The following is a 20647-nucleotide window of genomic DNA, read 5'->3' as shown; positions in this document are numbered from 1 at the left end:
ATACTCCCCTGGACATCTGGATTTCCCTCCATCCCCTCCCGCTTTAAAATGTCAAAACACTAAATACCTCTAACTCCGCCCCCCCCCCCCCCCCCCCCTCCTGCGCCCTGCCCCAAACCGAGCGCGTCATTATATGGCTCTCGATGAGCTGAGGGCCGCTGCTTTTTGAACGAACACTAAAGGGCAACATAAGATCAGTTTAGACTGACAAAGCATTATTTGAAAACATTGTTTTCGTTAATTTCGCGATGATTGGTTCACTGTTAGAAGAGAAAATAAAGGTGAAAGTTAATTTTTTATTTCGCGCCGAATCCAAACTGCCTGCACTCCAGTGTGACGTCTCGGATTTCAATGTATTCCACAATTCGCGCTTTCCAGATACGCTAGCGCCGCCGCGCGGATTTTTTCGAAACCCGGGAGGGGGTGATGGATTTCCCGCTCACGCGGTTTCTGCAGCTGCGTTGGCGTTTTGGTGCTCTTCGACATGGGAAGAAAGAAACAGTCGACGAGGGAAGAGCAACCGCATGTGCAGTGTGCCACAATGCACAAATCATGCAATATTGGGAAAAGTAAGCCTGCACCACTTTCCAAAAAAAAAAAAACCGAGGACGTTGCGGGCGATCAAGCTCCGCATCGGGAAGCAAGTGAGCGAAGAAATGGTCGTATGTAGCGAGCATTTCAACGAAGACTTCTTTTGGGGCCACCTTGGTGAGTGTAATTGACTGTTGCTCAATGATTTCATTTTATTGTTGTGGCGAGCCCTTACGACAGCGGCTGCAGAGACACGCCGTGCCTTCGCAAAAGATTCCGCTGCGGTCCCACGAAGAAAGGGCGAGCCCTAGGGTTGGCCAAACTCCTTCTAGATTCCCAAAGTAAATTTAAGTACGCTAGTGTCACCGTTTATTAATTTTTCTGCCTGCACTCGCGCTGTTTCGGCAAATACTCTACTACGGTGCCTGACGCTGCGTCGCAAGCATTGCAAACTAGAGAACGTATTCCGCAACTGCTCTTAGTCGTTTTGTGTGAGACTGAAGCAGGCGGTCTATGCACTAGGCGCTCGCTGATTTTTTTGGCCGTAGTGAAAGGTGTGTACCGATCAAAGGTCGAGCGCACGCATTTCTGATTTTGTATTTTTGTTTGTTCTTAAAGCACCTCTTCTATAACAATGTTGCAAGAAACAAGGGCCAGGACTACGTACCTGAAGCGGTCATTGATGACAAATGCGCATGCGCGCTTCCCCACAGCACGCGAAAACGCTAATCGTGCTGGAAACGGGGCGCGCTGGCACCCACCTCATCGTCTCGCTCATGCATTTATAAATCGGCACTACTGAAATGTTTATACGTGTTATCTGACATCATTAACAAGCATTCCGCATCTAAGCCGATGCATGGAGCCACTTATCTCGTCGCGAATGCACACAACGTTTACTTTATGCAGCGGCATATGGGGTACTGCGCTTTGTTTACATGCGAGCGCTACCGATTAACTGCTTGGTGTCAATTCTTGTACATCGCGTATAGATTACAAAACGTAAGGATACATAGTGACCTTTACGGCGCCGGCTACAGTGCAGACTTGAAATTTTATAGTATGCGGCGGGCCTCTCACAGCGCTTGTCTGCAGGCAGAGTGACTCGACCTGGACAGCCGCGCTTCTCGTCTCTCGTATTTCACACCATGTTATATAGTCAGCGTTAAACGTATCCTCTCCTTCTATAACACATCTCTGCGTTCCCTTAGCAATGTCAAGGATCGCGCTTAGAGATACCAGAAGCCCGTAAGCCGCCTGCTTCTGGATGGATGGATGGATGGAAAACTTTATTTGGTCCTGCAAGTAGTGATAATCAAGATGCGCACGCTTTCGTATCGCCTCCATCACCTCTATCTCCGCCATATTGAAACGTTGTCCACGCCACCTATAGGCGCTGGAAAGTGCGAATAGCCCTAGGTTCATTGGACAAGGACCTCTCGATATGGCGGGAAGCAAAGTATGCAATGGACAGATATTTTGCATTGCTGATGACAATTGGGAAGTAAGCTATCGGTAACAGTTGCGCAAAAACTTGCAAATCACAAAAACTGCCTCCAGCGAGCGATCCAATCGAGAGAGAGAGAGAGCGGTATTTTCGATTCATGGACGCCGCCATCTTAGGTTCCTACACGAACAATTTCTCGATTAGTGCACTGTTTCGTCAAATTAACAAGCTCATGAAACACCAAATGCATCCGTATACAAACATTCCCATGCCTACGCCTGTTTTCAGTGCAACTGTGAATCAGTGAATTATGCGCAATCGGTGAAATATCTTGGCCTGATCTTTGTCTGCGTGGAACTCGCACCTTTCTGTTGCATGCCAAAGACTTCGTGTCGTATCTTGTGTGCTATATAACATTAGACAGTTTATGCCTTTTTCCGTCCGCAAATGTGTTATAGATGCTCTAGCGAATAGCGTGCTTAGATATGGTATTACTGTTCATGGTCACTGTACGGTTCATTGGCAACAAAGGGCGAATTCACTTCTGCGTTCCATTCTAAAAAATCTTGCCTACTACCTGCCCATTGACAGTGACATTGATATTTTTAGAAGACTAATGCTTCCAAATTTTAACGATCTGTTAATATAAACTGTTGCATTAAAACATATTTTGGCACAGTACGATTCCATATGTTCCTGCACGTGATTTAAGGCCAATATATCGCTATATAGCATTGCTCACTCCCCAACCTTGCATGGAAAATGCACACGTCATTACTATGTACCTCTTTGTTTCCATAGCCTACCACCTAGTGTGTTGCACATTAAATCTAAATACGGTCTGAAAAAGTCTTTGCGATCCATCTCCACGTCGCTTCCTGCCCCATAACTGTTTTCATCTGCTGTTATTTACTTCATTCCAAAATGCTGTCATTCCTTTTGATTGTGTAGCTGTTTTGTATCTGTACACAGACACAGGTTCTCTGCTAGGTTCTCTACAACGTGTGTAATTTCTTCTTTTTTTGTATATTTCTGTCTGCCAGGTGCTTCCACTCAAGCACTTCGAGGCTTTGGTAGGCCTGATTATTATTGTATTCACACTGACATGAATAAGCGTGCTATCCATCCATCCATCCATCCATCCATCCATCCATCCATCCATCCATCCATCCATCCATCCATCCATCCATCACTCCATCCATCCACCCACCCACCCATCCATCCATCCATCCATCCATCCATCCATCCATCCATCCATCCATCCATCCACCCACCGACCCATCCATCCATCCATCCATCCATCCATCCATCCATCCATCCATCCATCCATCCATCCATCTGCAGTATATCCTCGGGGCCGTATCAGCTGATAAAAATTTGCCTCGAAATCTGGACGAACTTCTGCTATCCAATAAAATCGAATTTTCTAATGATAAGGGGAAGGTAACTAAGAGGTGAACACTTATTTATTAAGCGCTCCGGGAGGGCTCAGTGATTCGGTGGTGAGGCGGGCGAGGGGCTGCGAGGGCAATCCCCCCTCGCCTCTTTTTAATATCAGTTAAAAGTTCGTTGTGCAGAATGAAGCGGGCTATGCATCTTATACCGTGAGCAAAAGTACATGAACCACCGATCCTGTAATAAAAGCTATTCACTGTCTATGTCTGTAGCTTGAAATCCAGGACTGCAGTTCAAACTTGGCCTTGCAGACTTGCCAGTGCACTCGCCAATTTCGATTTTGCGCATCTCATCAGTTACTGATAAATTCAGCTTTCTCATATATATAGACATAGTTGGTTCTAGCGAGGGGAGTTGCTTGCCTGCCACTGAGCTGCTGACGGCATATCAGATTTGCAGAAGTTATTAATAAAGAAATGTGTCTTATTTGCTAAGTATATTGCTAAACCGCGAAACTGAGTTGAATTACTAAGAGTAGTTGACTATACTGCGCTCCAATTACTCGAAAAAGTCACTCGTTGTTTGGAAATTTTTTCCAAAGTACGACGTATCTTAATGTATAAAAAAGGCCGTGTGCTACCATAAAGCGTTCATGACTCGCAAGAACGGTTATTTTTTAGGTGAGCATCTGACGGCCAGCATATTCTCAGCAAAAAAAAAGTTTGTTACAGCATCCAGAAATGACTACAAAATATTTCAAAACAGATTTAGAGACACGAAGTTACTCCGAAAAGTATACATCTGAAGGGCCAACAGGTATACCCTATGCCTGCAGTGTCTATCATGCCCGAGTTTGGAGCTACAGTCGCCCAGACTTGGCAGCGCTAAAGGTCTGTCTCACTTCCTCCTTGTGATCGATATAGGCTGACTAAAACACATCTTGAACATACGACGCTGACCACGAGAAAGGATGGTTATGCAGACCAAAGGTATATTAGATCAATTCGCCACAAACTTCGAAAGCTTGTGAGGCAAAGCCGGTGCTTGAGCGTGTGGTCAGAGGCGACAGACAAAGCCTTCACGGAGACTAAAACGCAGCTGGCGATGGCGACTTTGCTTGCATCGCTGTTAAGAACGGCCCGCTAAGGTGCAAGTTTTGCCAGCCAGTTGCGACAGCAGCGTCAACTTTTCCTGGAACGCCACCGCGACCCTCTAGCCACACGGCGTCACTAAGTCTACTGTGTCCGCAGGACAATGCGAGACGTCCGCCACTCTGCGTCGCGGGATTGCCGAGATGAGTTCAACGAACCAGGCTTTGTGACGGAACCTGCCACCGCCGACCCGATCTGCTATGAGCGGGGGAGTTGCCGAGGGAACGTCTTCAGAGGCCCCTTCCCACGCGCCTTTCAAGACGCAAGACAATGGACAACCGGCGGCCGCGCTGCGGGGGTCAGCTCGGTGAATAAAATGCGCCTTTCCTGGCGTAAGCCCCGAGTTCTGCGAAGACCGTCTGACCTCGGTTGGGGACCGCGAACTTTGCGCAAAGAGGTGTGTGTGTAAGCCCTCGCCTACGGTGCCTGGTCGAACGTTTTCTCTCACCTTGGAATCGAGGGAGTACCGAGTGTTTATAAACCGCTATTGTGCGGCTGCTCAGTGTACTTTCTCTCGCAGCCATGCTAGGCTGATGAACTGCAACGTCCTTTGTAGATACTGTCAATAAACCCATATTCCTCGTTCTCGATGAGAAGCAGTCCTTCCCTTCAACAACGTCCTCAGAGTTGATAAGTTGGACGACGGCATGGGCAAGGTATACCATCTAATTCATGCCCGACTCCAACCTTGAAAACTGCTTACGAACGGTGGGATCGACCTCACAATCCTTGCAATACCCAACACCCAAGGCCCCCCACTGCCCTCACGGTGGATGCTTCCGGCATCGCCGTCGGCGCAGTGCTTCAGCAATATACATGGTTGGCGTTTGGCATCTGCTCGCTTTCTTCTAAAAAAAAATGCAGACACAAGGTGCAGCGCTCTCGGCCGGGAGCTTTTTGGCAGCTTACATGTCCATCAAGCACATCCGCTACTTCCTCGAAGGCCGCCGTTTCACACTGTTTACGGACCACAAGCCCCTCATTCATGCGTTTGGCTCTGCAAGAATGACGTACTCCCCTCGGGCCTCGTGAAATAAGACAACTGGTTTACCTCTCCGAGTTCTCGGTGTAATTTTAACACGTCAAAGATTCCAGAACACGCGCTCAGCCGAGCCGAAGCCATTGTAACGACGGGTGTTTCGCAAGAAGAGCTGGCCAAGGGCGATGCGCTACTCACGTGTGACCAGGGTGACCACATTCCTACTAGCGAAATGCACGACACGGTGAACGGGAATGGGGGGAATTGACACAGCCCCATAAGAAATTGACTACAATAACTTCTTTGTTCACTTTTCGCGAGAAATTTTCTCGCAATATTTTGTCGTCTCTGAAACATGGAAATAGAGTAACTGATAGAAGTTGAAGTTCGAATACATATCTGTGTGAACAAAACTTCTTTATACATCACCGTAATATGCTCCAACCCGAAAGAAAGTTATTCATATGAACATAAACTTGTGGCAACTAAAAATATAGTCAGTCACAAAACAGGTTCCACAGGTTACTGATTAAGGGCTTGGAAAGTACTTGATGCCGCTTGTTTTACTTTCTTGAAGTCATACTTTCTTGTCAGATCAAACCACCTCTAAAATGGCTCGGTCTGATCGAACGAACTGGTAGAATTCCTGGCAGGTTTGCTCATAGTTTGCCTTTACCAATATCTTGACCTTGATCAGGTCCACGCTGCATCGGCTGCGTTCACTGCTGCAAGCCCCCGTCATGAGTGAAAAAAGTCGCTGAGCGAAAGCATTGGTAACTGTAATGCTCAGCACAACTGACAGCACTTCAATCAGATTTGGAAAAGCATTACTGTTGAGCAAACTGCTCCTCTTGTTATCCAAACATTCTTTTGATTTCGCTGCGTCTAGCTGTCTGATTGCTGACTGCAGGCAGCACAATTCATAATGCAGCTCGACCGAATGTTGATGGCCGATGTCAACTGAACGCTGCAACACACTTTCGCAAGGTCACTGAACGTTCAGTGACCTTGCTTCTCCGTTAAAGACGCGACGGTGCGCGCGTGTTCAGCCGGGGGCCCACGTCGGGGGGAACGCGTCTAGACGTCGCGCGCAGCTGACTTCTTCGGAAGCTTGGAGTGCTTGCAGGTAGCACATCATCAAACAGGGTGACCAGATGCAGCTGAACTCAAGGCGCTGCCCAACAATAATAACAAAGTGTGAAATGCGGGACATTTTGAAGATTTTCGTATCTCCTGTGGGACGCGGGACAACAGCCCTCAATGCGGGACAGTCCCGCGAGTCGTGGGACGGGCGATCACCCTAGTTGTGGCGTGTCCACCGGTCGCTATCGCCCCTTCGTTGCGCATCATCTCTGACGCCCCACTGAACACTTACATTCTCTCGCTCACCCTGCAATCGGGGCTTCCCAAAGGCTCGCCACTGAGTGCTACGTCTGGCCAGGCAGGACTGTCGCCGTGCGGGCATGGGTACGCTTTTGTCTGGCTTGCCAACGAGCTAAGATACGTCGCCACATCCAAGTCCCCTACAATCATTAATACCGCCCACTAAACGTTTCCAGAAGGTTCGCATTAGCGGACCTCTTCCTCCATCAAAACAAAACCGCCACCCTTTAACCATGGTCGACCGCTTTACTCGATGGCCTGAAGTCACGCCACTTCCAGACATCAACGGCGCAAACTGTCGCAGACGCTCTTATAAGCACATGGATATCATGATTCGGCGTCCCATCCGAGATTAGAACTGATAGAAGCCGACAACTACTAACGCCTCGGCAAACAGACTCCGTCTCTGCAGGCGTGGGCCCCTGTGGCGAAGTCTGGCCACAGAGCACGCAGTGCCGGCAAAAGAAGAACAGGCAGGAGAGGCGCAAGCTGGGCGTTCGAATGAAAATAAAAATCAGTCTCAAGGGTTATCCTTGCAAGAAGGTCGCGTCTTAGGTCTTTCCTGTTCTCTCGACAAGCCAACTTGTGTGCTGTTATTCGCTAGTATCATCATCATGTCTCCTTTGCAGAACACGCTGCCATAGAAGTGTCTGCCACAATTCGATCTGGGCTCCGCGACATGTGGAACATTATGTAACAGAAAAAAATGAAATCAAAAAGGCAGAATTCTATGATAATTCAAAGGACAGTGCCCTACTGTTTGAAGCCAGATTAGGGTGTCTAAAATGAAGACTGCCCGTGCATAGTCTCTTAAAATGGTGCAGACACCATTGAGCATGTTCTCTTAGGATGTAAGAGTATCCATTCAGCGATAAATGTAGAACCAGTAGGCTTGATGTATAAACTTTATACACCGAAAGATTTAAATGTACAGAAAAAATTTCAAAAAGAAATCACGAAACCCATCTCGCCATGACTGCCGACGGTAATGCGTTCAGCCTTGACTCACCATAGCGACCCAACATAATTTCGCCGTCGAAAGGAGTTATCTACATATATGAGGAGTGAACTGCAGTGGGATCCCTCTTACGCGCTTCCCAAAGAACACTTTGGGAAGACTGCGAAGACGCGCAGACTTTGCCGCCGCAAAGTCTGCGCGTGGCCTCCGAAATACGTGACGCGCCGGTGCGTGCGAACACTGAGAAACGCCTGATGCGGCAACCGGACTTCTCTCTTCCTTCTGGACGCGCTGCGCCATCTAGTGCCACTGTCGAGATACCCGCACGAGGCCTCCGAGACGAGAAGCATAGTGTGCCGGTGCCTGCGCACGCTGAGAATTCTTCCCTCGCTCTCCACACACCCAGGGGCACATACACAGTGACCCTGGCGAGAGTTTCACTGAAGAGCGGCACATACCCAGTACATTCATGGCGCAGCTCGCTGGCGTTGACGGGAAAAGCGTTCATTGAAAAGCGGCACATATACGCAGTGCAGAATTTGTGGCGCAGCCTACAATAAAGCGTCGGATTGCTGTCCTTGACGAACCCTTGTGACGTGGGTTTGTTTCCGCTCAGCATCGGAGAAACTTAAGGGTTCATTTTTGTCATTGTAAAGCAGCACATTCCCAGTGGCACGTATTTATATTTACCCAAATTGGCGCCAAAGAGGCTCATTGAAGAGCGGCACATGCCTACTGGCAGATGATACCCAGTGACCTAAGTTGGTCCGGCGATTGGTTTCGAACCTTGCAACCTCAGCACAGCATCATGTAGCGCTGTCCATTAGACTACGCGCTAACCGTGACCCAGGTAGTCGGGAAAACGGCTAGACACAAACAACCATACATAGATACCTCCCAAACATAGATACAAACATAGCTACAGAAAGTGCGTGAAGCACCCTAAGAATGCCAACGCATTCAAACGAACTTGGTGACTTGTGTCACCACCCTGTTTCAAGAGGGAGGCTCATATCATCCTTATCAACAAGGATTTATTGGTTCTTTATATCGCGTAAGTTAATGGCCATCATTATGACGATAGCGATATAAGCATGTAGGGAACCCACGCGATCCCGCGGTGACTGATTATTCCTCACGTCAGGCAAAAAAAAAGAAGCCTTCCCCATGCGGGCTGCGCGAGGGAAGCGCAAAGCCCAAGCGCTGCCAGCGCCATCGAGCGAGTCACATGTAAAACCCGTTGACCTAGACGACCTTTCTTTGCTCCCAAGCTAGCGGTGCGTGTAAGGTACCTATAGATAAAATTATAGGGATGTTAGGTACGCGTAGAAGACTTGTGCCGCCGCTTGCTCCCGTATTTTCCCGCACAGCAGACGCCATATCAGACGCCGATGGTGCCCGTACTTCAGTCGTTTGTTCGGAATCCCCGCTTTACCCAGTGCATGTTCTTTGAGGAATCGATTGATCCCTCAGTGATCTTTGCATAGCTAGATGACCTTCTTGAAGTGTTGCAATAATTGAACGTCTACTCTGTATATAAGACGTAAGAGAAAGCAGGACAGAAGGAACGCTGGCTCCTACTGCTTTCGTCGTGTTGCATTGATTTTTTTTTTCTCTTAAATGCACTGGAAGTAACCGATAATGGCAAGTTTCCAAATAGTGCAAACACCTGCATAATAGTTAGTTCCAGAGGTAATAAATGCTTTCCCAATGTAAACGTTGTCGTCTATTGTTTCTTTAGCTTGTCGCACAGCTGTTTTCACAGCGCTCCCACGTCCCATAGGGACCAAAGATATAGTATTTCATTCAGTGACATAAACTTCTGTCGTAAGCCTTTCGTATTCTTGTAACGACTAGACGAGACCATTCTCAAAGACGAACTCGGTCTTTGATGAAAGGCGTCGAGCTTACGGCCAATATTTTCGTCGTATTGTTGTGCATTGTCTGATCGCTCTTTTCAATTGGAAATCGGTTTACGAGTACGTGTGAAACGCAGTAGGTATATTTAGAATAGCACCGTCAACCGTAAAACCAGCCGTCGGCTCAGGAAAGCCACGTTTTAGATCGTCCCGTTGTAGCAGCTCTGGCTAAATGTGGACCAGTCGGCCGGAATCCCGATTGTGTAGCCGGAAGCACCTGAGGGTTCAGACGTAATGTGAAACACTATACGGTCTGTAATGCGGGATTTGGAGACTCCTGGTGCACGCGGTCACCGGACCAACAATCCCCGAGGCTATAGTTCGAGTATATTATACTCTTCACAGTTCCCGTGCAAAGACGCTGCGGTCAGTGGCACGTCTTTGCTGTGCCGACTTGCGCTTCCGGTGCATTTTCTGACGGATCGAAACGCTGTGGCCGACGCCGTTTAAACAGAGACGCTCAGACGGCGCGCCTTGCGTGCCCGGAGAAAGGCCCCCAAGCAACTCCAGCACAATCAAGCAGTTCGGCCGTGACAGCTGCGGCCCGGCGTGTGCCGCCATGGCCTCCGTGGCGGTATGGTGAAGGAAAACGAAGAACCTAGGCGCGTGCCACGGGCTCAGCGCACGGGCTGAGGAGAGGGAAACGAAGGCGACGACGACGACGTCGATCAGTCCGCTCCGCCGTTCGATGCTGCGCATGGCGTCTTTCAATGAGCGGCTCGTCCACGAGGTCAAGAAGCACAAGCAGCTGTGGGACCAGCACTCCAAGCTTCACAAGGAGGCCGGCTTCCGCGAGGCCGCCTGGCTGGACATCGCCACAGCTCTGGCAGTCAGCGGTGAGTGTCATTGACCCGCACATACGGGCCTCCGGGCAGGCTGCGCGTGGCGCTGCCTCCGTTTTCGAACGCGGACGAGTACGCGTCGACTGGACCGGCAAGGCCAAGAGTCTCCGAGTCCCTTGGCGTGCAGAATTTTGTTCGCCAGCGTCGGCGATGACGGCCGGTAGCAATAGTGCGTTCTTCATTCGAGGCTACGCGGTATTCACGGGCCAGGAATCGGTGATTATCTGGCGGAAATTGGTCAAACGGGGCAGCGATACGCGTGTGTGCGCGATTCGGTTATTTTTGGTCGAACTCGAGTCGCTCGGGTGTCCGATTCGGCTGTACGAACCGCGACTGCGTGCCCTGCGGCGGGGCGGCGTTGCACTTCGCCGGCAAGTCGCGTGCGTTAACAGCACCCCCCCCCCCCCCCACACACACACAGCGCAAAAAAGAAAGAAAGAAAGAAAAAAAAGTCGTACGGCGTTTCAAAAGAATATACACACTTTTCACATATAGATCCGTCTTAGTAGCTATAAACGTCCGCACAGTGGTAGACGCTGGAGAATTGGTTACCTTAAGTATTTGTTCGTCTAAGCTTATTATCCTTCGGGTCCGTCTTATTGAGGAGCAACCATATGCGGTCATGTATAGATCTCCGTGCGTGCTCTATTTGGCTGCACACATTGAAAGAGTGGTCCATTACGGGTTTCCTAAAGGCTCTCCGTTTTCGTCTGCAAACTGGCTTGGCCCGTCCGCCCATTGCGCCCCAGCTCAACGCGGTTGTGAGCATGCCAGCAATGCAAAATTAACCTCGAATAAACTCGAAAACGAGAAGTACTCACTAACTGTTCGAACTTCCCGCGCAATAAGTGTGTTTCTTTTGTTTCCATTAGATGACGCCACGCACGGCTTTACTACATAAGCGTATGCACATTTAAACGCGTTCGTGCATTTCTAACTCTCAATCGTCTCAGGCGTTCTTGTTGCAACTGTATAGAAAGAAGGTGGCGCATGCAATATTACATAAGGGGCTTTTATTGACGTCATGCTAGCCGTCATGTTGGATGACCAGCATGGTGAGAACCTGCTTCTATTGGCGGCGTCTCACGCGGTAATTGTTTCGGTTCTTCCGACGCGTTCTGGCGCAGACGCCAGCATAGTTCCTACCGCCTCTCTATGACATTAAGGCACGTTGCCCGTGTTCGAGTGTACACTCGCGGTGGTGGATATGAAGCTCTGACATTTTTCTAGCCGTCACGTTGGAGGTGACCCGTAGAGTGAGCAGCTGCGTTCGCGACGTCACCTGCAAGCTACCCATTCAAGAACAGTTCTTGCTTGATAAATTCCCGACTCCGGAGGATTCGTTCGTAAAATAGTTCCATGATGTCACAACGGTTCTGGGAGGCGCCTGACCGCTAGCGCTTTCAGAAGAACAAAGGCGCGCTCGACCGAGCCAACGCCGCAATCGCACTACCTCGACGTGCCCACTGCGCCATGGGGCGCTTGCAGGCCAAGGACTCGGAGGCGAACATAATTGGAGGCTGTTTACGTTGTGGCGCGTGTACAAATATCCCTCAAAGCACACCGCTTAAAAGACACAGCTAAAGAATTTATTCATTCGAGCCCATAGGGCTTCATGCCATAATTACTAGAGGGAACTCTGGCCCTATATAGTGTCTACGGGAACTGCGAGGTTCAGTCAGCGTGGGAATGATGGAGCAGTGCATGGGTTTGCCTAAACTTTGTCCTTCTGGCTTCAAACGGTTTCGTGACTTAGTAAGCTCGTAATTTTCAACAAAGTGGTGTGTAATGAATAATTACGTAGACGTAGTCACATGGCAGGATTCGAACACAGGACCATTAGCACAGAGGCCTGATATTCAAACCATTACGCCACGGGCGCATGCATCGACAAATGGTATAGAACGCTCTTCTGAATTTCTCGCGGGCAACCCGGCGCGTTGAGATTTGGCCACTTCGACAGGGTGGGCCGCTGCGATTAGCAGCGATTGTGCGTGTTCGAGGAATCTTCTACACATATAAACGTATAAATTGCCCTGAAATTTAGTACAATAAACGCAGATACAGCGTAATAAACAAAGTCGCAAGAACGTCTGAGTCCATAAGCACGGAGATAAGACAAACACATGTATACCCACGCGGAGGAAGGAAAAAGTTCGAAGAAAGCGTTACGTCACGCAGCCAGCCTTGACAAGCGAACGCGCCGTGAAGCCAATACATTTGCTCAGTGGTGGCCCTACACGTGACCTCTTGCGTCGAGATCACGGAGCAAGAATCAAGATTTGCTGAGACGTTTGGTTCCCTGTAACTATGCCAGTAGTTTTTATTCGGTGCGCGCTTGTTCTGCAGCTACCCTACCGTAGCTCTGCCTGGAGAGCGGTAACACCAAAACTAACCGCGTGCTTTGACGTGCGATCACCTGTTGGGCCGACAGGTTTGGCTTCAATCACGTTGCGCGATGCTCCCTCCTAACATTTTCCTTCATCCATGACTACCCATAATTCTCATGGTGGCTGAATGATTGCAGCGCCAGAGTTTCCTCTAGTAATTTTCGTATGAAACTATATGATCGAACCGACGCCGTGTTGATTGTCAGTTCGACCTCTAAACAACCACGTCACGAGACGCGCGGAGCGATACCCTTTTGTTGACCGAACTACTTGCACATGTTCCACAGCGTTGAAATGCATGAGTATGAAATCGAGCACGTGTATGCATGTAGTATATGTGATTATGTGCGCGCTCTGTTTGTTGGGCTCTACGTGCAGTGGAGGAATGCCAGACCCGCTGGCGCACCATCAGGGACACTTACCTGAAGCGTAAGAAGCGGCGCCGCTCAGACGCCAAGGGCCAGTGGAACGTGCTTGACAGGGAGCTTTCCTTCCTCGACGAGTTCCTCCGTCCGCGCACGTGAGTACACTGGCTCGTTGTTCTATGGTCTCTCGTTGCGGAACTTTAGCTTAGCTGGGATCGTTACACAGCTTGCGCACAGCCGCTTAGTGGGATCGCGCGCGTACGAAGTTCACGCCGGCAGCGGAACTGCCGACCCGATGTCACCTTGGCGTCTTTGTCGTTTTAAAGCTAAGCTGACTGCGTGTCGCTTGCGTCGCTGGGAGACGAGCTTACCGGAAGTGGTTATCGCAACGCGTGCAACATGAGCCAGAGCGGGCTGTTCACAGACGCTCTGCTCAAGCTATAACACATATGATTGGAAACGTGGTACATGTTAGCGCGTCCCTAAGGGGCACCGTCCCCCCGCCCCCATGATCTACGCCTCGGTGGTAGAATACACGTTTTATTCGAGAACTCCCTGGACATTGTCATAAGGCTGCCTGATGTCTCGCCAGCCAACGTGAGCACTTGCTCATAGCACAATGGCACTTTATATGACATGCATTTTATAGCCACACGCGAAAGTCGAGACAGAGAGAAAACATTTATTATCTCAAACGCCTGGTTCAGTGTTAAGTGTCCAGAACCGCCTTGACGCGCCTTGTCAGACTTTACCAACAAGGCCTCTCGTAATGGTGGCGGTGAGTGAGCTAGTCCACTCATAATCAGAGACAACTGGAAGCAGGGATACACGCAAGGGATTCGCCGAGGGTTGGTTTGACATGGGGTCGGTACCAAATGGATTGTCTGGGTAGCCACCACAGTGCTTGCATTGGGGGCGTCCTTTGTTGCCCTGTCCATAGTGTGTATAGTGTTCGGTGAGGAGAGAGTTGGTTTGGGCGGCGCGGCGCGTCAGTAAGTGCTGTTTTGACGCGATAGAGATGGGTGGGGTGCGGTATTAGGATTTGGAGCGGTCGTAGTCGTTGGGAGGACCTTGGGGCGACAGGATTAGGCGAGCAGGGTTCATTTGCAGGATTTACATTTAAAACAAGATACATTGGCAGTCTAGCGCGACTCCCATATGGAGCCCGCAAGACTAACATACAGCAAACAGCTTACGCGCACACAGCTCACGAGTACATTTTTAGCATTACAACGAGCACTCAGCTCCCGACGACGAGCACACAGCTCGCGACGACAAGCACACAACGAGCACGCAGCTCACTAGTACATTTCTAGCACGACAACGAGCACTCAGCTCCCGACGACGAGCACGACAACGAGCACACTCTAGCAGCCGACAATCGCTGCTTATAAGCTCTCGTCCCCCCCTTGATTCTAAGCGAACGGAAACGTTCGTCCAGTCATCGTTCGACGTCACCGTTCGACGTCACCGAAGATGACCCGCCATTTTGGAGGAGGCGGGCTCAAATACTCGTGTTGCACACACACACAGGTGTAAAGGTCCGGAGCCGACGTCAGAGGGCTTCGTAGAACTCTGCTCCGTCAAGGGTGGCGCTGCCGAGTACCACGTTCCTGAGCGGACCCCGCGCCACATGGCTGCCGGTTATCCGCAGTTCTCTGAAGTGCGCCCCGTCTGGTTGGATTGGAACACGTGCAGCGGGCTGAAATAGCTGGCACGTTGCCACCCCGTACGGCCATTCCTAACAGCGGCTAACGTGCGGCGATTGAGCTGCGCCTCTTTTAGGGTTACTTTTATTTGCGACCAGTATTGGTCTCGGTGTGCTTTGGGGCCGGAGACACGGGGCCAGGCAACAGAGGGACCTGGCGTGGTTTCGAGTGCCACTTAATTCCCGTTTGCCGTTATGCCCTGGTATCTCTTGAATTGTCACTCGTATATTTGTAGATGAGACTCCGTGTACAGATGAAGGTTTTTCAAGTTGAAAGGGAGATTGTCACCCACCTGACTGTAGTACGAAACTACAAAGGAGACCCATACGGGTTTCTCGGAAAGAAAGCTTCGCAGTTAAAGAAAAATTTGTCCTGGTCGAGGTAGAACCCGGGACCAACTCCTTTCCGGCACGGTAGCTTTACCGTCTGAGCTAACCATGAGTCCAGCAGATTGCGGCACGAGGGAGAGTTAATATACAACTCGAAGTACGAACGTTTCTGCATTAATTACACCCTCATCGAAATGCGGCCGTCGCGGCCTCAGGGTTCACCAAGCAGGGGCACCCTTCAATCTCTCGAAATAAAGACGACGTGGCTCGGACTGCGGAAATCGTACAGCAGTACCGTACAGTTGCAGTCTGAATGCTGTCGGATGCCTTCAACATGAGTGAGAAAATATGTCACAAGATCATCATCTTCATCATAAGCCTATTTTTACGTCCCCTGTAGAAAGAAGGCCTCTGCCGGCGATCTCTAATTACCCCTGTCTTGGGCTAGCTGATTCCAACATGCGCCTGCAAATTTCATAATTTCATCGCCCCACCTAGTCTTCTGCCGTCCTCGACTGCGCTTCCCTTCACTTGGCACGCATTCTGTAACTCTAATGGTGCACCGGTTATCTACCCTTCGCATTAAATGACATGCTCAGTTCCATTTATTTTTCTTAACGTGAATTATAATATCGGCTATGCCCGTTTACTCTTTGATCCAAACCGCTCTCTTGTTGTCTCTTAAGGTTACGCATAACATTATTCGTTCCATCACTCTTCGTGCGGTCCTTAACTTGCTTTTGAGCTTCTTTGTCAGTCTCCAAGTTTCTGCTCCATATGTTAGCACCGGTAGAATGCACTGACTGTACACCTTTCTTTTTAATGATAATGCTAAGGTTCCAGTCAGGATCTGACAACATCTCCGTATGCGTACCAATCCATTTTTATTCTTCTGTAAATTTCCTTCTCATGGTCACGGTCCCTTGTGAGTAATTGACCTAGGTAAACGTACTCCTTCACAGACTCAAGAGGCTGACTGGCGATCCTGAACTCTTGTTCCCTTGCAAGGCTATTAAACATTATATTTGTGTTCTGCTTATTGATCTTCAACCCAACTCTTAGACTCTCTCTGTTAAGGCACTCAATCATTTGTTGTAACTACTCGTCCCCAGTGTTGCTGAAGAGGACAATGTTATCTACAAATGGAAGGTTGCTGAGATATTCGCCGTTGATCCTCACTCTTAAGCCTTCCCAGTTTAATAGCTTGAATACTTCTGCCAAGCATGGAGTGAATAGCATTGGAGAGATTGCGTGCCCTTGGCTGACCACTTTCTTTATAGATATCTTCCGACCTTTCTTGTGGAGAATTAAGGTAGCTGTGGAACCTCTGTAGATATTTTTCGACATATTTACGTAAGCGTCCTGTACTCCTTGATTACCCAATGCCTCTATGACTGCTGCTATTTCTACTGAATCAAATGCCTTTTCGTAATCTATGAAAGCCACATAGAGAGGCTGATTTTACTCGGCAGGTTTGTCAATTACCTGAATGATGACATGGATGTGATCCATTGTAGAGTATCCCTTCCTGAAGCCGGCCTGTTCTCTTGGTTGACTAAAGTCCAGTGTTACCCTTATTCTGTTCAAAATAACCTAGGTGAATATTTTATACAATACTATAAGCAAGCTAAGGGGCCTATAATCCTTCAATTCTTTAACCTCTCCCTTCGTATGGATTATTATAACATTGGCATTATTCCAACTGTCTGGTACATTTGAAGTCGAGAGACATTGCCTATGAAGGACCGCAAGCTTTTCAAGCATGATATCTCCTCCATCTTTGATTAAATCTACTGTTATTCCATTTTCTGGAATTTTTTGAATTTTTTTTGGAATTTTTGGAATTTTTGGAATTTTCTGGAACCTGGATGAACAATTCTGGGCTGTCCAGCAGGCTCACAACGTGGCCGTGAGGCTTGGCCTTCCGGTCCCGACGTGGGAGCGGCCCGCTTAGTGGTTAATTATCACTACTTGCAGGACCACATAAAGTTTTCCATCCATCCATCCATCCATTTTCTCCTGCCGCTTTTCCCCGTTTCATGTTTTGCAAGGCCCTTCTAACTTCATCGCTAGTTATAGAAGGGACCTCTTTAACCTGTTCATTACTAGTTCGAATGGAGGTATCGTAGCTGTTCCGGGTACTGTACAGGTCAGTATAGAATTATTCCGTTGCGTTTACTATATCATCGAGATTACTGATGACATCATCATGCTTATCTTTCAGTGCATACATCGTGCCTTCTCCTAAGCCAAGTTTTCATCTCACTGATTTCATGCAGCGGCCATGTTTACTGTTTCCTCAACTATTGCAACGTCATAATTTCGAATATCCCTTACTTTCTTCTTGATGATCAGTTTTGATAGTTCTTGTGTTTCAAAAGCAGTGCTGCATAGTTGAACCACAGAGACGAGAACAGCACACGCAAAGCGCATCTGTCAATTGTTCGTTAAAACAAATAGGGGGTGCACATTGTGGGCAACAACGCCATGCGCAAAGAGTGATGCGCAAACAGTTCCGCGAATTCTATCTTATCTCTTGAGTTGGACACTTTCATTCTTTGTCATTTCTTTATTAGATCCTTTGTTACTCGGAAGAGCTTACCTACTGGTTGCCTTAGTGCTTTATTGGCTCTCACTTCAACTGCTGATTTTGAAATCAGCTAGTTACTGTTTCATTCATTACCTCTATGTCATCATCATCATCTCTCTGTTCTAAGGCTGCATATTTGTTTCCAAGCATCAGTCTGAATTGGTGTGCTTTTGCCCTTACTGCGTCTAGGTTGGTCTGCTTCTTCTTGACTAATTTTACTTTTGCTCTCTTCATACTGAGGTAAATCTTAGACCTCACTAACCTATGATCACTGCACTTTACCCTATCTAACACTTCTACATCCTGCACTACGCTGGGATCGGCAGAAAGTATGAAATCTATTTCATTTCATGTTTCTCCATTGGGGCTTTTCCAAGTCCACTTTCTGTTGCTACGCTTCCTGAAAAAGGTATTCATTATTCGGAACTTATTCCTTCCAGCAAATTCTACCAGCATCTCTCTTCTGTTGTTCCTAGAATCGATGCCGTAGTTGTCAACTGCTTGTTCACCAGCCTGTTTTTCCCCACTTTTGCATTAAGTCGCCCATGACTACATTATACTGAGTTTGCACTTTTCTCATCACTAATTCAACATCTTCATAAATATAATCTATTTCATCATCATCACGACTGGAGGTTGGAGCGCAGGCTTGTACTATCTTTATTCTATACCTCCTATTTGGCTTTATTACGACTACTGCTACCCTCTTATTAATGCTGTAGAATTCGTCAATGTTACTCGCTATGTCCTTATGGATAGGGAATCCTACCCCGTATTCTCTTTTATCTGGAAGAGCTCTGGAGCAGAGGACGTGGCAGTTAGTTAGCACTGCAGAAGCCCCAGCAGTTCTTCTAACCTCACTAAGGTAAATAATATCCCAGGCAATGCCTAATGCAAAGATTCACATAGGGGTATAAGTGCATTTGTGTCCCATCGAAGAATCAACTCCTGTTTGCAGAAGAGCTTTGGAGTAAGCGAGCCTGGGAGGGTGTCAGGCAATAATGGTGTGTGAGCCATTTGGCCGACCAGGTTGTTAAACAGACTCCGGCCATATACCTGAATCAATTCACTTTAATGCTGAAGTGCGACAGCTTGTTTAGCATATGTATTTCTTGGCAAATGTGGAATTTCTTGGTAACTTCCTTCAGTTTCACTTAGTGAAACAGTGCAGATGTTGTGGATATACCGTTTGGTAACGCACTGACAGACTCGCTGGCATCAGGTATGGGTTGTAGTTACAGTTACAAGGAATCCGTAGTTTCGGTGTTATTATAGGTGCATGTATGCTTGTGTGATGATGAGGACTTACGTATAGGAGACCTGTCCTCCTCGCGCAGTCGCATGCACATGAGGTGATGACCTTAAGAGAGGGCAGTCGGAGTCGTCGTTGCGCGGCGGAGACGGATGCAACGGTCGTTGCCCGAGGATCACTGCTGCTACTATACTATACTGCTGATTACTACACTCACTCAGTACAAATCTCAACTGCCCCTTCGCGCTCTCCAGGAGGCGCTGTTCACTGCGTGCCCTACCGATGCCTCCCGTCAAGAGCGAGGTGCCTGACGGCGACCCCCGCGAGGCATCGGGGCCCGAGGAAGCCGCCAACAATTGGGCGCCGCTCCCGCAGCAGCCGGTGGCCATCCTGCCGCACCACCAGGACGGCGGCGGCGCCGCTCTGCAGGAGCGCGCCGGAGACCCCGACGAGCTGTTCTGCCTGAGCCTGTCGGCGCAGCTCAAGCGGCTCCTGCCCAGGGAGCGCAACTTGGCCAAAATGAAGATGCTGCGGGTTCTGCACAACCTCGAGTTTGGCCAGGTGGAGGACGAAGCGGACATTGGCCCGTGAGAACCAAGCGACGGACTCTTTCACCATGCATTCCTTTGCTCTTGTTTCTTTCATCCCCATTCTCCCCTTTCTTTATCTCCTTCTTGTTCTACAGTAAAGCCATGGAGTGTATGTGCTGAAAGCGAACGTCTTTGAATGCTTGTTCTGAGAGCATACTGCTCGCCGCGCTGGCTCAGTGGCTGTGGAATTCTGCTGCTGAGCACGAGGTCGCGGGTTCGATTGCCGGCCGCGGTGGCCGCATTGCGATTGGTGCAGAAGAGGAAAAAAAATATTACGATAGTAAAATAAAATTAAAACGCTCGTGCAGCGTGCCAATTAGGTGTGCGTTCAATAACCTCAGGTGTGACATGACGAAAGTAATGCAAAACATTTGGAAGGAAAAAAAGGGAGGTGACACGAGAGAGTGCTACAGTCCCAACTAACGTCTTTATTCCCTCTGCTTTATTGTATGGCAGGCAGAACAATGGACACGCAGACATGCACATTAAACAAAACACAGAGCCAATTCCGGCAATACGTTTATTTACATTTCTACAGCCGTAATTTTACTCCTCAAAACGTCATGGGACACGTGTACATTGCAAGACAAACGTAATCAAAACTGGAGAAATCACGAGCAGACACTTTTGAAGCTACACTGATTATAGAAGGTATATGCTTTCAAGGTTGCTGTCACCCTGAGCCGGCAACATGGGTCACTGAATACGTGGCCGGACAAACAACTTCGGCATTGTGAGACGTGCGCTTGTAAAATCGGACGAATTCCACTTAAGTTTTTTTCGCTGCGTCGGATCTCGAAAGAGAGATGGCAACACA

The 20647-nt window shown here is 48.7% G+C and overlaps 1 protein-coding gene across 2 annotated transcripts; it reads left to right on the top strand.

Annotated features, from left to right (window-relative positions):
- Nucleotides 1-278: 278 nt before the first annotated feature.
- On the top strand, nucleotides 279-19952 carry LOC126545138 (uncharacterized). Of its 2 annotated transcripts, none has more exons than XM_055061149.2 (3): nucleotides 279-708; nucleotides 13374-13515; nucleotides 19495-19952. In XM_055061149.2, the coding sequence occupies exons 1-3, from the start codon at nucleotides 525-527 to the stop codon at nucleotides 19829-19831; spliced, it is 663 nt and encodes a 220-aa protein (XP_054917124.1). In that variant the 5' UTR covers nucleotides 279-524; the 3' UTR covers nucleotides 19832-19952. The 2 variants fall into 2 exon arrangements, with proteins under 2 accessions (XP_054917124.1, XP_050048827.1); XM_050192870.3 differs by lacking the exon at nucleotides 279-708 and adding an exon at nucleotides 10109-10599.
- Nucleotides 19953-20647: the final 695 nt, after the last annotated feature.

Source organism: Dermacentor andersoni, chromosome 10 (genome assembly GCF_023375885.2).
Source record: "Dermacentor andersoni chromosome 10, qqDerAnde1_hic_scaffold, whole genome shotgun sequence".
Classification (NCBI taxonomy): Eukaryota; Metazoa; Arthropoda; class Arachnida; order Ixodida; family Ixodidae; genus Dermacentor; species Dermacentor andersoni.
Note: the sequence above shows the minus strand (reverse complement) of the source record. Positions and strands in the feature narration are given on the sequence as shown.